This window comes from Pleurodeles waltl, chromosome 8 (assembly GCF_031143425.1).
Source record: "Pleurodeles waltl isolate 20211129_DDA chromosome 8, aPleWal1.hap1.20221129, whole genome shotgun sequence".
Taxonomy (NCBI): domain Eukaryota; kingdom Metazoa; phylum Chordata; class Amphibia; order Caudata; family Salamandridae; genus Pleurodeles; species Pleurodeles waltl.
Genome location: NC_090447.1, coordinates 1,302,850,384 through 1,302,868,066, shown reverse-complemented (window position 1 = coordinate 1,302,868,066; position 17,683 = coordinate 1,302,850,384). Strand labels below are relative to the sequence as shown.

The following is a 17,683-nucleotide window of genomic DNA, read 5'->3' as shown; positions in this document are numbered from 1 at the left end:
CTGCAGTATGTAACTGCAGTATGAAGTGTAGCCCAAACAGAAAGAGAAAAGGCAGAAATCATCTGGGGCATTAGTCATCCAACTCCTCAGTAGAACTGTCTGCTTTGGCCCCACCAAGAGGGGGGGTCAGAGTGGCTGTGTGATGGTGAATTGAATCAGTCTCACTCAAATCTTCCGTTTGTCGGGAGGGTAGGGTCAATAGATAATTTCAAAGTGGTTTCTATATGTCCCTTGGACAGGAGGACGGTGGCTGTAGTGCTGCATAAGTACGGCTAGTGGTGTCACAATAAGACGTGTCACGCAGTCATGCGGGCGTGGTAGGGATTGTATTGCTGCCCCAGCAGACTGTGATCTGTAGCTTCGCGAGGAATAAGGCCAATGCAACAAAACGCTGGATAGACTGAGGTAATGGCCTAACATAGCCCAGTAATGCCAGAAGTGGGTTGGGAGTGAGCAGATGCCTTGTCATTTGTGTGAGAATGATGTGCACTGCGTCCCAAAATACGTGGATCGGAGAGCAGCTCCAGGTTAAATGAACAAAGTCAGCATTCGCGGCCAAACATTTTGGACAGGAATGTGATCGGGATGGGTCTAGTTTGGCAAGCCGTTGCAGTGTTATATAAGTGTGGTGGAGGTATTTGTAGTGTAATAGTTTGTGCCTCTGGTTGTTGGAGATAAATTTGGTCTGTGCACAGCAATAGTACCATTGTTTATCTGACAGAGAATACCTCAAGTCTTGCTCCCATGCAGATCTAGATTTCTCTAACCCCACGGGTCTTAGCTTGAGAGAGTTACTGTAGAGTCAAGATATCAGGTGCGTGCTGTCAGGGCCCACAATAATTAACAAGAGTGGAGGGAACTCAGTTGGCTTAAGTTTCTACAGTTGTTACAATGGACTATGAATTTTAAGGTCCAATTGATTACATTTTCTTTATGAATTAGGTGGAGACGCTATTTAGCTCTGAGTTATAACATGTCATTATTATGAACATTATTAAGACTCTAGAAAGAAAAAGTGTACATTTAATTTACATCTTATTATATCTTGGACAATTTGGATTTTCTTCTGTCAATGTTATTTTTTTATTATCTGTTGTGTCTTGTCTTGTGTAACACTGTGTCTCTGTTTATTCACTATATATATGTGTGTGTGTCTTCCCTTGTGAATATGTAAATATTTATATATCTAATTCTGATTATTGCGTTCTCATGTTGTTGTACATACATATGTAATAAATATCATTTTTCATATTTTTGTTATCTTGACTTTTTGGTAGTTTATATTGTAGACAACAGTGAGCATTAGTTGTAGCTCATTTTCTCTTCTTGTACTCAAGTATTTCCCTGGATGGGCTACGTATTATACCAGGGACCCTCGATAGTCTTCTCTCTTTATGTGGGTAAGTAGGCAGTGTAGTGCGTAGGGTGCTGTGTAAACGATGTAGGATGAAACTATCAAGATATGTTGCAGCATGTCCCTCATTCATTATTGCAACTGTTTTCAGTGTGCCTTTCCTAAAAAGGTCACCATTCATGTGTAAGTGACGGGCTGTCAATATTCTCTGAGTTAACCGCTCCAATGTAGGCGAGAGCCATGGATTTCCTAATAGGGGAAGGTTGCGGGGAGTACAGCAGGTCATGGCCTAGATAGCGGCGGATCCTGAACCACGCCCAGCATGTAGTAGAAAGTGTCTGGATTTCAGCTGGGATCTTGGGAAGGCCTTGCAGCAGAAGCACTGAGAGAGAAAATGGAAGAGCCTGTGAATGCTCAGGTTTAAGATATTGCAGTTGGTCGTCTGGGTGGTACCAGAAATAGGCAGTGTGTGCCTAGGCCACTAAATAATAGAGACAAAAGTCAGGGACCAAAAAATCTCCCCGCTTTTACGGCAGAGTCAACATGTCCCATCGCACCCGGGGGCCCAGCCAGCCCATATGAGCCTAGTAAGCAGGCTACGAAGGGTCCCAAAAAACTATTGTATAGTGGGATTGGAATGTTGAAAAATATTTAAAAAGCGGGGAAGGATCACCATTATAATAATAGCTATCCTACCGGCCATGGAAAGAGGGAGTTTAATCCAGCGCTCTATCTGGGACGTAAGTTTGTCAATCGCTGGGCTGTAGTTCAAACGGACCACCTCAGCACTACTTCTATGCAGAGAGATGGTTAGATATTTGGGTGGGTTGTCACAACCTCACAGCGGATGGTCAAGGGGGCAGGGTATAGTTGCATCAGATAATGGAAACAATTCCAATTTGCTCCAGCTGAAGGCCAGACCAGAGAAGGCACCAAATCCTATCACTTCCCTAATGAGGGGAGGAAGATTGATAGAGGGAGTTTGGACAAACAGAAGAATATCATCAGCGTATAGGGAAGTTTTAAAGAGGGCCTCTGTGAAATTTTAAGCCCCGATCCAGGTGGCGTTCCTGAAAATAGCGCACCAGTGGATCCATAGCTATAATGAACAGCAGTGAAGACAACGGGTAACCCTAACGTGTATCACGTGTACGGGAAAATGGTTCAGAGAGAGTGTCATTTATGCGCACTTTGCAGTAGGGGCTGAGTAAAGCAACCTAATCAAGTCTCTAAATCCCTTTGGTATTCCCAGCTTTGCTAGGATGGCATGGAGGAAAGCAAATTCAAGAGAGTCAAATGGTTTTTCAGCATCTAAGAGTACTGCCGCCGCTGGTATGTCTGGATAGATCTGATTAATCACCGCAAAAATGGTGCATAGATTAATTGCTGTCGAACGATGAGGAACAAACCCAGATTGCATAAGGAAGATTATTTTGTCCATAAGGAGAGACAGACGAGTAGCGACAATCTTTGCAATATCTTAAAATCGTGGTTCAGAACCAACAGTGGCCTATAAGAGGCACACAGCAAAGATGGCTTGCCAGAATACAAGCAAGTGTTCGCCCAGGTCTTTCCCCCTCGCCGTACCAGCGGGCCCTTGCATATTTACAGAGATAAGCAGACTCTTGCGCAGCCAGGTCATTGAACTTCTGCAACAACTCCGATCACGCATTCTTGCCTGTGTTTTCAACTTGGATGCGCGCCTCGCTATCAATGTCCGTAAGCTTCTTCTTTACTTCGGCTAGATCCACCCGAAGAGTTCGGAGCACACAAGCATGCTTGGCTATACAAATACCTTTTCTGTAAGCCTTGAAGGCTTCCCACAATGTGGAATGGCACTGAACTGAGCCAGTGTTCAATGCACAGTAATCAATAATAGCCTCCCGAATCTCAGTCTGAAACATTTTGTTGTGTAATGCATTAACTGGGAAACGCCAGGTCCTGGAGGCTGGTGTGGTAGCAGGTATATTAAGTATGGCCACAACAGGGGAGTGGTCCAACAGGGTGCGGGGAGATGGAAAATGTCAGTTAACCATAGAAGTGTAGAAGAGGGAAGGTACCAGTGGTCTATACATGTCCATGTGTTGTGTGGTGACTAGTAAAATGTGTAATCAGAGGTATATGGATGTTGGGTGCTCCACGCATCTGATAGGTGGAAAGTGTCTAAGAGACCCGTTAGTATGCAAAGAGAGTGTGGTTTGGCTGCTCCAGTGGATGCTGTTGTGTCCAATGAGGCATCGCAGGCAGTATTAAAGTCTCCACCCATGATAATATGGTTCACCATCATGCAGTCCAGTCTACCCTGGAGGTTAGAGAAGGGGTGGGGAATCAAAATTTGGAGCCTAAATTTTGGCTAATAAAACTGGCTTCCGTGCCAGGTTCCCCTATATCAGTAAGTAACACCCCTCTGGATCAGGATCAACAGCGAGGAAGTGGAAAAGGATACTCTTATGAATTAATATAGATACCTCCAGGGAATAGGAGCTATAACATGCAAAATATCAGTGTTGGCCCCAGTGTGTAGGAGTGAACAGGGCAAGGAGCTAGAGTACAGAATACACGAGAATGTGCAACGTGAAAAAAAAATAGTGATGATGAAAAATGTGGACCAGTTAGGTGTGTTAGACAGTGAGATAGACCGCAGAGTGGAATCTGCAACTTTTTCTGTGATAGTGCATAACATAAACAATCCAACCCAAATCCCCCCCTCCACACCGGTAAATAAATGTCCAGTGAATCCCTAATAACAGGAACATCCCATATTAAGTAGCTATAGCGGTATACACCACTGGGTTGTGGCAGTGCTCCGCAGTGGGGAAAGTGTCCATAGTTGAAGATTTTTAAACGCAGTATGTAGGAGCAGACAATATCCTAAACTAGACCATTAACATCATAAGGCAGTATCATCAGTCCTGCCCCATAGAATGTGTTCTGCGGCAGCTGCATCGAGATGGAAGGTTCATCTCAGTGGTCCATCATCCGAGGCCCTGTCGTCCTGGGATCAGAGATGGTGATGTGGGGGCTGAGTCCATGGAGTTGGGCCCATTATGCTTCAGCCTCCCCAGTTGGTGTAGTGTGCAAAATGACGCAGCCTCAGTAGGCGAGGTGAAGATATGATGCTTGCCCTCCAGTTCAATGCGTAGTTGTGCTGGGTATAACATGGCATACCAAATGTTGTTCATCTACAGTATCACTGTGACGTCTGCATATTTGCGACGCACATCCTGGATCAGCTGTGTAAGGTCAGGGAATATGGAAATGGACATCTTCTGATACCCCAAAGGCCCTTTTTCACGGGCCAGCCTCAATGCAGTATCCTGGTCTCGAAAGTTCAGAAGTCTAGCTATTATGGGGAGCGGGGGAGCCCTCGGGACAGGCCACTGGCCCGGGGATCTATGTGCTCTCTCCACAACAAAGGTGTTGGTGAATACCTCCCAACCAAATAGGTCCACAAGTAGTTTTTCCACAAAGCTATCCATTTCAGCCAGTGTTCGTTGTTTCCGCCACCCCTGTAATGCGCACATTATTGCAGTGTGACCGTGCCTCCAGGTCCTCATTTTTGGAGGCCACCACTTTCAGAAGGTGTTCAACCCTATCCAGGCCTTTTGGGTTGTCAAACAGCCATCTTCCACGTCTGAGATCCGACGCTTGGCTCTCTCCATTCTAGCCGCTTGGCGGTCAATGCGTTTGTTCATACGGCTTAGCTTCGCATCCAAGGTATCAAAGCGCAAGTCTATAGCCTGAAATCCTGCCCGGAGTTAGGCCATAATTGCTGCCGTGCCATCTGGGAGAGGGGCAGAGGTTGCACCGTTCTCCAAGTCTGCAGGTGTAGGGCCGTCCATAGGGGCCTTTTTTAGGGGTCTTGTCAATGTCAAATGATAGTTGCTTCTGCCTGAGGTCACCCCGTCCCATGTCTCGATACTGTATGGGCATGCAGGGTATCAGCTCGGCCCCCGTGTATAAGCTAGTGCGCTGAGCTTATCAGGTAACTGTACAGTCTAAGAAAGCAAGCTGGATGTGCTCTGTGTCTCATAAATTCAGACTTGATAAACTGTGGTTCTACAGCAGGCAGGCATGCTTCTGGAGAGTGAGTAGGCTCAGTGGGGTGTGCTATGTAGTCAGCACAGACGGTGAGGCAAGCCAATACCCCGGTGGGCCGAATGGAGACAATGAGGGGGCCAAGGCTCACTGCTATTATCAATGGCTGGGCCGCAGAACAGCCGTGGGGCAGAGCAAGGCCCCACAGGGAACCCAGATCCAATTCAAGATCAAAGGTCCCAGTGACACTGAAATCTGCCCAGGCCCAAGCTGAATCACAGCTCCTCCCTTCCCCCACTCGGGGCCACCAGGCATTGACCCAGTCCATGGCTGCCTGGGCTCCAGGACTGGCACTCCATGACTGTGGCGCTTGCTGGCAGCTCAGGCCCAACCGGCCGACTCACCTCTTCTGGCCCAGGCGATCGAGAAGCCCAGGGCCTCACCAATCCGTGCCGCCAGCAGCACTCCCAGTGGGAGTCAGCAGAGGTCAGCATACACACCATCCATGGCCTGCCCAGCTCAGGCTGCTGCCACCAGAGTGCCATGTCAGGCCACTGCAGTTTGCACCTCATGCCACAGCTGGGACCCCTCGTCCCGATCATTGATGGGAGCATCGGCAGGTCCTTCACCAGTCATGGCAGTCTTGGTCCCGCTTCATCCATGTGGTGTCCGCTGGCAGGGTTTCAGGACAGTATTCCCCGGAACTTCACGGTCACGTGCCATTATGGTCGGTGGTCAGACCATGCCCCCGACATTCCTGTGTTCTTAACTTTGCAGTGCGCTGTAAACAAACACCTGCAGTGTGCTTATAAACATGTGTCTCAACTCCCGACAATGAGTAAACCAACGTTTTTGTGTGTTGGTTCATGCCTGTTGGAGACGTTCAACGCGTCATATAAGCACAAAGTCAGCTTCTTTTTACAGCTTATTCTTTTCCACTGCTCATTATTGAGGCTGATACAATGTAAGTGGAATGTCAGGCATCATCTGATCATTTTCTCTGATCCATTTTATCTAATTGAGCCCTGCTGTCTGCTGGGGTTTGCACTCAGCTTATGCTGAACCTGCCTACTTAATCTTGTACTGCAGGTCTGGTGATCCATGACACCTTGTGAAATTGATATTTGCAATGAGATAAGCAGTGGAGCAAATCCTGCCTCAGCTCACATGATAATTTCGTACCTAGGACAGCACTGTGGCATGTGCATTTGATGTTGTCTATGCTTTTGTGTTTGTCTGCTAAAAAGTAAGGCAATTTATTTAAATGCATGGAAAATTAAATTGGAGTAATTATCTACTTATTCTTGTGTTGCAGGCTCAATTAACAGTTAGGCAGTGCTAGAATTTCATCACCATCTGCTTTAATAGAATACTTCAGTAGTGCACTGAAAATGTTACTGGTATTTTCTAGGTATGTAAAACAACACAAGAGGTGACGGGAGGAATACTTCCAATTTGTCTAACTGTTGGCAATCACTCAGGGTAGCATTCTAATCCTTTGTTCTTTTGCCCACCATGCCTCCTCAGTGTGAACCCAGCCATTTGCAGGTCAATGTTGACCCTACTCCAAATTTAGTAGTTCAGCCTGAGCTGCTTGTCCAGGTCCTCCCTGAACCAGAAAACAAGCAACCCAAGATTGGTTTCTACCTGATTAGTGCTCTTCAGTTAGGTGTCACTTGGTTCAAGTCGCATAGTGAGCTTACTAGGTAGTTCAGCAGTTGCTTGAAGTAGCTCTAGAGTATTTGCATTACCTCTTACTATTGGTAGGGTTCTTTATGCATGCTGTTAATAAGTTTCCTGGACAGAAAATGTATTACAGTACTTCTGTACTGAAGCATAATTACTGATCATACCCAAGGACAGAATCCATGTGGGCCTTCAGGATTTCCAACATTAGTATTCAAAATTAGTATTCATGATATCAATTTACATACAGTTTACCTTAATGATTTGCTATTTGTGTATGTATCAATGTATTAAATTAACGCCTCTGTTGTGAAGGGTAAATTGGGGAGTGGTTAAAATCACTTGTATGCGCTTTATCAGAGTTCCCACATACCTCTTGCCAGGACAGTTTCAGAAGGAGAAGCCAAAGCCTCACTTAAGTATCTTTGTCAAATCCTTTGATATTATGTGGCAAGGTCAAGGTGCACTCGTAATGAAATGCAAGTGCAAATAATAAAAAATCAGTAGTGTTAAAAAAATAAGAATTGTAAAATCCAAATGAAGTTCCTTAAAAAGGTAAGATACATTACTAAATACCACATACAACATCCGATAAAGACAATTGGAGAGATATTAGTTTTATCAGTTTTCAATATAAATCACAGAGACCTCCTGTTAACATAGAAGTGAGTGGGTAACCATATAAAGTTATGAGAACACGTGGAAAAGTCTGCAAAATGTATTTGTTACTGTGGACATTGCAGATAGACTGTTTCCTGAGCTTTGCAGAATTGGATTGGCTTTCGTGGTTTGATCTGGTGGCCAAAGTTATGGTTTCTTTTATATGACGACGTACCAACGTAGATGGTTGGGCTGAAAACAAGCTGTGACAAAGTTTTTTTATAGACATACAAAAAACATAGATGGAGAAGTGTTTCTGAGCAGACTGGTTATGAGGTTTATTGATGAATGGCTGCTGGAGCTTCACTCTCTCCAATAGCTGACAGTCTCAGATTGCAGTTGTGGGGGCTTGCGTTGGACAGCTTTCCAGATATGGAAAAGATGAAAAGATTAGATATTCTTCTTCTTTCTCATGAGGTTTGTGGGCACATCTCTGAAATGTTTATGCAGAAAGCCTAAATCTTTTTAATCCATTTGTCTCTGGGTCTTTGACACTTGCCTAGCTCACATTCCTTTTTTCAGCATTATGGCATTCTCAGAATATTGTGGGATTTAGTTTTGAAGTCCAAAGTAGCTCAGGGCTTTGAATTCTGTGACGTGTTCTGTTCCTCTGCTTTGCTACAGTTAGGCAAAGTCATCTGCTAGACAGTGGAAGACTTGAGGACTCATGTCCTGTTCTTTGAAGTTGATTGGCATTTCCAAATTAGGTTGTTGACACTGTTTATAGTCTTGGGTCTCTGTCACCCTGGAGATTACAAAGAGGACAATTAATCTATAGCTAGGATCATTTAGCATCTGTCAGCTACCACTCAATTTCAATTTTACCCTCATGGAAAATTAGAAATAACAGTTAACCATATTGATTCATCAAGCTAAAGCAAGATATATGCCTCCCAAAAATGACATGAATCATAGGAAGATCCTCAAGTATGTGTTATTTATTTTGTAGTGGTTAACACAACAGTCTTTAGGCTTGTTCTGAACTATATACTGGTAAACCCAGCACAAATGGCAGACTGTGACCAATCGAAGGGATTATAACATGTCTGCCCTGGCCTTCTTCAAAGAAATTACAGTGGCCATGTGAAGCTTCTGCCCACATGTACAAGAGTTACTTTGTTGGGTACACCTTCAATAAAAAAATACATATATATATCTGGTACACGCTGTCAGGCATGACCTGTGACAGTACACATTTATTTTGCATGAACTTAAATTGAGTTTTACGGGTTTACTTTTTACAAAGAACCACACTAGTTCTGAGGCAAAATATATATGCAGAAACAGTTGATCAGAAGGTTTAGATCTGCAGAATATAATCAAGGTGTTTATTTTTTTCTAAAGGATGGAGTTGCCCGACCAATGACAGCAGTTCGTGCAGCTGGGTTCACCAAAACACCTTTCAGAGGTAGAGTTTCTTGTTATTCATCCAAAGCTGATGTTGTCTTTGTTACTTGTTGCCTATTGTTAGACATCTATTCATTTTTCTTTACAGGATCTTCATTTGATCCTCTTGGTCAGACAAGAGGTCCTGCCCCTCCTTTGGAAATAAAAAACGAAGATACGTATGTATAATATTTCAAATATATCATTGCATTAATTGTATCTGAGTCTAAAAACATCAAGTCACTTTCAAAAATTGTGGCACAATCACAACAATGAACATATTTAGAAATATTTTCCAAATTCTGGTGCCTGATTACTGGTTGGATCTATAGTCGTAGTTTGTGCTTGTGTGCACCCTAGTTGCACTGTTAAGGATCAGGACCATGCACCCAAACCAGAACCATGTACCCAGACCTGAACCATGTGTCCTGCTACACAAAACGAAAAAGGCCCTTATACTTATTCTATGAAACAGGTTGTCACAATGAATGACAAAGCTACAGTTCTAACCACCGCTCCGCTTTCAATGCAGGTGACCCATCTCTGCATTGGAGGGGGTGGACAGGAATCCCACCTCTTTGCAGGGGATTTCACCAATTGCCTAGCGCCTGTGGCCAGGATTCCTAGAGGGCCTATTGGACCGTACATACCAGCTCCCAAAAGAGACCCTTGAGGGTCCATGTGTTCTAACTGTGTTAGCTGGGGTACAGTTTGTGTGACTCAATTGAGGCCAAGAGTCCTTCATTTTCATAAAGCAATGCCTACATGCAAATAACAGAATACCCCATTTGTATCAAATGAGTGTGACATGTGCATCTATGCTAGGGTCATTACAGAAGGTGTTGTGCAAGTGTCTGCTGGTCCTTCTTTAACATGAAAGTGCTCTAGGAACATAAAAAGTGGGTGCAAAGGTCCATATTGCTACTGGGCACTTTCGTACCTTGTAATTTTGTCCTTTAATAATTTGACCACTGAAGTATTTTTGACTGTGCGGCTGGTCCATTGCATGATGTACAACTACCTCACAGTGGCTCGCCATAAATAGAGCAGGATCATGCTCACTGTTTTTGACCACCTATCGTCTTCAACTTAACAGTTCCTACATGATGCTTTATTCTAAGTATGGAATTATTTTCTGGTGGTCTGTGAATCTATTGTATTCCCCACTATACCATTAATAAAATGTCTTCATTTGAAATTTGTTGTGCCTTAATTGCTGAATTACCTGATTTTGAGGTTTCCGGCCCAGGCCAAGGCTATGCTCATTGTTACTAAACAAAGGGAATGTATGATGTACAAACAGCATCTCATTTCCCAGATACAATGCCAACATAGATTTCAACCTAGACAATATCTTTTTAATGATTGTGGACCTGATCCCTAATTAAAATTTCACAAGCTGCAGAGTGCAGAATAGAAAATTATTAAACAAGAAATTGTAAGTAAAAGTAAACTGAAAGTGACCAAATACAGTTTTGCTTATACTCTGTATGACTTTGGCTATCATGTGGGTAACAGAAATATCCTCATATGTGGATAAAGTCCTAAATCCATCAGCGCTGTTTCCTTCTATCTACTAACCCAAAGGTAAAAGACTTCTGCCAATGGATTCCCCTATGAGTCTAGCACGTCCTTAAGATTTCCCACAAACATTGAACTCTAATCAGGATCCTAGGTTGGTGTTTGAAGAAATACAAACAATGCACAGACTGTGCAGGGGACAGTCAGTGATACATAGCCCAAAAATGATTGATCATCTGAGAGTTCTCAGCAAAGCTTGTAAAACTGAAAAAGGAATACAAAAAACTTGAAAGGGTTGGTTGGAAATGCTATGATGAAACTTGTAAAGACAGTTATAAGACAGCAGTAAAAACATATCATTAGGCCATCATGGAGCCCAGAGTCAACTATTTTGCCTCAAAGATTGACAATGCTGCAAACGTCTCTAAAGAACTGTTCAATCTGGTGAGCAGTCTAAAGAATCCTGTAAAAAGCACACCCAGCTCCACTCCCTCAGATTCAAGATGCAACTTGCTAGCCAACTTCTTTTTGGAGAGGGCCAATAGTATCCTTTTCACACTTGTGTGGAAGAAGCAGTCAATTGCCCTCAAGGTAGGCACAAACAATTACACATGTTCCCAGAAATCACCCAAGAAGATACCTTGGAGATTCTCAAATCCTTTAAATCAGGCCCTCTGTTGGAGGGCCTGCATCCCCAGACAGCATGATTAAAGGTGGAATGGTAGTTACAACTCTGCTAACAGATATGTTTAACTTTTCACTCAACTCCTGAACAGTCCCTTCAGCCTGTTAACATGTCATTGCCAAGCCACTGCTAAAAATAGAAATAGCCCTGTTAGGTAGATGGAGCTTAACCGGACACATTTTATGGGAGAACTTCCTGAACTGAAAGTGGAGGTCAGGAGTCTAGTTTTTGGGCTAGACAACAAGCTCTCAATGACAACACAGGGAAAAAAAACTATTTGCAGCACGTTTCGGGCTTGTAAGGGCTTTGAGAAAGTTATTGAGATGGCTACCTGAGCCACCACACCGAGAGGTAGTGCAAGGGCTAGTCCTTGCATGATTTGACTATGGGAACTTCCTATACTTGGGAAGCCTTAAGACAGTCATAAAAAGATTACAAGTCATGCTGCAGCCGTATACTATTAAAGTTTCCTGAACACCAGTCAGTAACCTTGACTCTGGCAAACCTGCACTGGTTTCCAGGACTCAAAATAATTCACTTCAAGACTTAATGCATCGCTCACTGCGTCATTTACAAGAAGGGCCCAAAGCTGATCCAAACACTACTAGCAGCCTTTGATCCAACAAGAACTCTGCACTCCAACAGCCAGCAACTGTTTGCAAGAAAGAGATCAAAGAGTGGAGAATGCGCTTTTGTGGTTCAAACCCCAAAACCCCGGAATTTTCTCTCACAGATAAATAAGGAGAACAGAATCAGAACTAAAATTTTGAAAATTGCTAAAAACTGCCCTATTCAACTAAACAGTCGGACTAGAATGTTCTCTGTAAGCTATTTTAGTGCTGGGAGGCCCAAATGGGCAGCCATGCGCTATACAAATATTCATGAATATAATAGAATAGGGTAAGGTAAGGGAAGTAGGGTGATGGTGATTGTAATTATCTGATAGAGACATCTAGCTGCAGATGCCTTACTTTAGAATCTTCACAAGGCGTGAGGCTGGATCCAGAAACTTTTTTCGAATAGCACATCTGTGTGTCAGAATAGGGTGTTGCACGACTCCGTTATGACGTCGTGCACCGAATGCGACGTCAGCAGAGTCCATATAACCCGCTCGCCAATGCGCCAACATCAGTTCCTTCTTTTTCCCATTTAAAACGCGGACCCAGTAATTGTTTATCAGGACATTTTCAGCCTACTTGGAAGTTTTCCTGTGACAGAACAGTGTGCTTTTTCCTGTCCATGTCTACGCGGTTCAAAGCCCGTGGGTCCTGTGGACAACAAATGTTACTACAGACCCCCCACTCGATTTGTATGTGGTGCCTGGGCGAGCACCATGACACTTGAAGAGTGTGGCTCCTGTCGTCCACTTCAGCCGACATCTCTGCGGGAGGGTCATATGAAGCTTCTGGTGGTGTGGATGTCGGAGCCGTTCCAGACTGCCTGTCAACCACTGTTTCCTTCTCGTACTGAGGTCTGTTCGCGGGCATGTTCAAGGAGTCGTTCTTGTGAACATCATTCTCCATCTACTTCACGAGTGAAGTCACAATGCAAGAGGTCGAAGTCACCGAAGTTGCTGACTTCACCGCATATAGCCATCCACCATTCCTTGGTTGAGGCTACCCTGAATCTCCCTCCCTTTCCAGGGGTCAGGGCGACTCAGAACCAGATGCATGAATGTTACGTTTCCCTGCACGCTATCTTTGGGAAATCACCTTCCTCGGGAGGGCCTGTGGGCCCCAAGGAGGTGCAAAATGTCTTGACTGTGTCTCCGGTGGCGGGTTTGCCCTCACCTTCAGTTAGTCATTACGCTTCAATCAAAGTCATTATGGTGCCAGTGCACAGCCCTTTGGGGTTTGCACCTTCGCCTGTATCCGATCAGCGGACTCCGTTGACTCTGCTGGCTGCGCTGAACGATGTTGAATTCCTCTCCCCATTTGAAGTCGAAATCGACATCAAGGAATCATCTTCTCGCTGCTGGTCGATGTCTGGTATGTTGCCGGTTATTCCTGACCTTACTCCACATTCGGGTGAGTCACCTCATGTTTATCCTTCTGAGGGACATGGTGGAAAGGCTGGAGGGTATACCACCCATTTCAGATACTCATCAACTTCATTAAGAGGACAGCTGGCAGATCTAGCTGAAGCTAGTGGCTTGAACTCTTCCCCAGCCATAGGCCTACTTTCTTCCTCTGACCTTACTATGGAGGCGAGTTCCTCTCGTGCTGACATGCTGAGAAGGGTTGTTGTTATCTTGGATCTAACACTTCCTTCAGTGGAATTAACTTCAGATCCTCTAATTGATGTCTTCTATCAAGGCCAAACCAGGATGAACTGGTGCTACAGTGAAGCCCTACATGATGTTTTGTTGGGGGCTTGGTCTTAGCCTGATACAGGGACCACTGTTAGTGGGGCTATATTTCACAGGCACCGACCTGCCCCTGGTGATCTGGCTTGTCTTCTAAGACATCCTACTCATTAAAGTTTGGTTGTACAGGTTGCTATGGTCTCCCATGATATTGAGTCTCTCCCACATGTCACATCTGATAGAGATTCCAGGACTCTAGACAATTTTGGCAGGCATATCTTTTCCTCCACAAGTTCCGCTTTACACTCTATTAATACATCTTGCATTCTCTGACATGTCTCACATTCATTACGGGGCTCATTGGCTAGCATCTTGCTTACGCTTCCGGAACACTCTTGCCCCTTTGATTCAAGATGGTCAACAAGCAGCTAAATAATTCGCTGTGGTACGGATACTACTGACTCTGTGGGTTGGGCTATGTCTTCTTCAGTTGCACTACGTCACATTTCCTGGTTACCTACCTCTGGATTTTTGGAGGCAGTTCAAGCCACATTGATTGACATGCCTTTTGATGGTGTCCTTTTATTTGATGCACAGGCTGACTCCGCTTGAAGGCGTTTCCATGACACTAAGGGTTGGACAGTGAATTAGCTTGGTTCCACTCTACCCTTTGGCCTAGTTAATACCTCCTGTACTGGCTTGTAGGGGGTATTTGACTTCACTTTTTTCACAGCTGAGCCATGCTTTGGCAGTGGCGTGAGGTTTTTTCAGTTCTATGTCTGTTCCACCTAATGGTGGCACCCGGTGGGTGTTCCTGCTTTCGGCAGGTGTTATTTTTCCTTTAATTGTCAAGGGTAGATTATTGGGGTGTATATTACCCTGGGTCCCAATGGAGATTTTAATGCCTGATGTTTCAAAGCTATTTTCATTATTGTTGTTACTGTGGTGTGTAGTGACTTTCCACTTCAAGTTAGTCAATGTCAGCTTTTTAGCTGTTTGTTTCGTTTGATACTTAACGATACCTGCTATAAAGGTGATATCATTTTCTTTACCCTGAAGTAGAGTTTGAGCTCATGGGTTGATGCTTTCATGGTATGTGCCTTACTCTAGGTGGAGTATTGGCTTTTGTGTGCCTGATGGGCATTTGCACACATAAAAATTATGAAATTTAGTATAGCAGCTCTGTGTGAGTATCAGTACATCATCTTCTTTCTGTTAAGAGAGTTATTTCACATAATCCTCTTGGATTATCATGGTTTTTAAGAAGAGTTTCTTGTTCTTCTTTGTGGTAATGGGTGGAAATTTATTTATAGAATAATATCCCAGTGATGAAATTATACTGCACTAAGGCTGTATACTAAGTCCCTCTTGTACTTTCAAACAAGGTAGCATTTGTCTACATTGTCTGTTCATGTGCGTTTGCCATATACTTTTGATATTCACTAGTAAAAAGTTTTCTACTTTTGCTAGATTTGATTCATTATAAACCAGAAGGTAACATACTATGGTCTTTAATACTTTATTTGTTTTGGCCTTAAAGACTTACTTGCGTAGCCATCACATGATGATGTACATTCTGCACATTCATATAGACATTTGTATGGTCTCAACATGTTCTTTGAACATTATTCTTAAATTTTTTGGCATTATGTCACATTATCCTGGTTTTCCATTGATGCGTAGGCTCTGGAAGAGTCCAGTCACTCATGGTATAGAGTAATTATATTCTTCACCCTTTCAGGGTTGTTCTGACGCTTCTGCTTTATTATATAGGATTTCTTTCTTTTCTGAATGAATTTACCCTCTTACGGGATACTTTTCTTCTCTATGAAGATGTTCATTGTACATGAGGGCAATAGGTGTTGCCTCCTCAAATCTACTTGTAGTTGGAGACTTTTATTTCCTTATTAAAAGATCTGTGCTCTTCTAGGTGACAACTATTTTCATCATTCAACTGCCTCTAGTTGTTTGTGCTCACATTTTGTGAAGAACTGTCCTTAGTGGGAATATACAAAATCATTCGGATTCTTTTTCTTACAGAATCTTGAATTTTCTTGTTTAAGTATGGAGACCTTGCTAGATCTTCAGTAGATGGGTCTCTATTCATATAGTAGAGTCATGTACTATCCTTGGTTTTCATTAGACTATCGAGTCTTGTTCATACTATATGAAAGTGCCTCTTTTGACATGGTCACTCTCCCACTTTTTGCCTGGTTTCTGGTGCAATTTCGACTGAAAATGCACTGGGTCCCTATTAAACAGGTCCCCAGTGTCTTTCTTTTTCCAAATCTGCACAGTCATTTTTCCCAATTGGTAATCCTTAAGCTACCACTGTAAGTCCTTAGAACCCCTGGTACCTAGGGCATGGGGTGCTAACGGGAGGCCCCTGAGGGCTGCATCACCAATTGTGCCACATTCAGGAACCCTTTTACTGAGTGCACACAGTGCCGCTTTCGCAGACTGCGTGTCTTGGTGCAGAACTAAAATGAAAACACGACATGGCACACAGCCTATGTGCCCTGTCCCCTTTTACACTGCATGCAATATATGTAAGTCAGCCTTCTAGCAGGCTTTCCAGCCCTGAAAACAGATTGCATTATATTACATGTGAAGGGATACCTGTGTGACCAGATATGCCCCTGCTATGTCTTTGTCGATTCTCAGACATAGTAAGTGAACAGGGAAGCCATTTTAAGTACATGTGCTGGACACTGGCCATTACGAGTTCCCCAGCTACATGATGGATTCACTGAAAATAGGGATGTTTGGTATCAGACATCTTGTATTAATAAACCTTCAATGAATCCAGTGATGGATGTATTAATACTTACATATAGAGGGCACCTTAGAGGTGTCCCCTGAAAACCTACCAACTCCTTGTGTGGGCACTGAGTGGTCAAAACCAGTACAGCCACCTTGGGCAGTGCTCTGGCCCCATGAGGTGAGAGCCAAAGCTCTTGAGGGCTCAGAACAAAGGCCTGCTCTGGGCAGAGGTGTGAACTCCTCTCCCAGGCAGGATGGACATTCCAGGGCAGGGAGCTTGAAAGGCCTTTCCACCTTTGTTATGCTACCAGGTGTCGCTAGATGGTGGAGATGAGCAACCCCCCTGTTCTGACCCCACTTTTGGCGACAGCACAGGCAGGAAAATTAGTTAAATTAGGAGGAGTGCCCACTTCATGTCAATCCCACGCCTATGGTTAATGAGCTGAAGTTGACACTACTTTTTAAATTCCTCCATCTTGTGTGCAAGGAATTAGGCCAATAGAGTTAGGTCTATGCCCATTTCCCAAAGGAAGTGGTCATAAGAAGGGTATAGTCACCAAAAGGGTGAGTAGCCCATTGGCTATCACCTGGCACTCCCTGTAATGCCCCTAAATTCATTATTTAGGTGGCACCTCTGAACCCTAAAACTCAGATTCCTGTTGACTTAAGAAGAGCTGGACGCCACAGAAGTCGCACCAGCAGAGAAAACTGAAGACACCAACAGACTTTGCCCCAGCCCTACTGGCCTTTCTGCAGCCCTTGAAGAACCTGCACCGAAAAGATGACTTGTCCTGCAGCCCAGTGAACTCCTAAGCCTTGGGAGGATAGCCTCCCTTTGATAAAGACCAAGAACTCTAGTTGACAGCGGGCATGTCCAAAAGAAACCAACTTCAAAGAAGAAGTCTCCCTGAGGAACCGCAAAACTGCCTCTGCAACCACCTCCGCACCCAACACCCACCTCTGAGTTCAACTGGTCCACTGGTCCTGTGAAGGTTCCCTAGTGCTTCTGAACAAGAGTCCGGCATGGGCTTACCCCTGCTGGACTCCACAGTGACGCTTGCAGCCTCAATCCGAGGACTCCCGCTGACCGCGACCTGCCCGGTAGGCTGTTTCAGATGCCAAAAGACACCCCTGCACCTGGAGCCGCTGGGCCTTGGGGAGCTGGACCGACGGTGTCCCTATGACCCCTGGCATCTTTACTTACCTGGGCAGCTGTGGGTTGTCATCGCCCGACTTCCTCACCAAAGCCTGCAGTCTGTTTCTGAAACTGGTCACCTCCATTGGA

General features: G+C 44.3%; 1 protein-coding gene across 3 annotated transcripts in view; it reads left to right on the top strand.

Moving 5' to 3' along the window:
* IFT88 (intraflagellar transport 88) overlaps positions 1-17,683 on the top strand; it is a 497,265-nt gene that overhangs the window by 45,428 nt on the left and 434,154 nt on the right. For all 3 annotated transcript variants that reach the window (XM_069202281.1, XM_069202279.1, XM_069202280.1), the window contains exons 6-7: positions 9,083-9,146; positions 9,234-9,303. In XM_069202281.1, the coding sequence (XP_069058382.1) occupies positions 9,083-9,146; positions 9,234-9,303 (134 nt within the window). The remainder of the gene's footprint in view (positions 1-9,082; positions 9,147-9,233; positions 9,304-17,683) is intronic.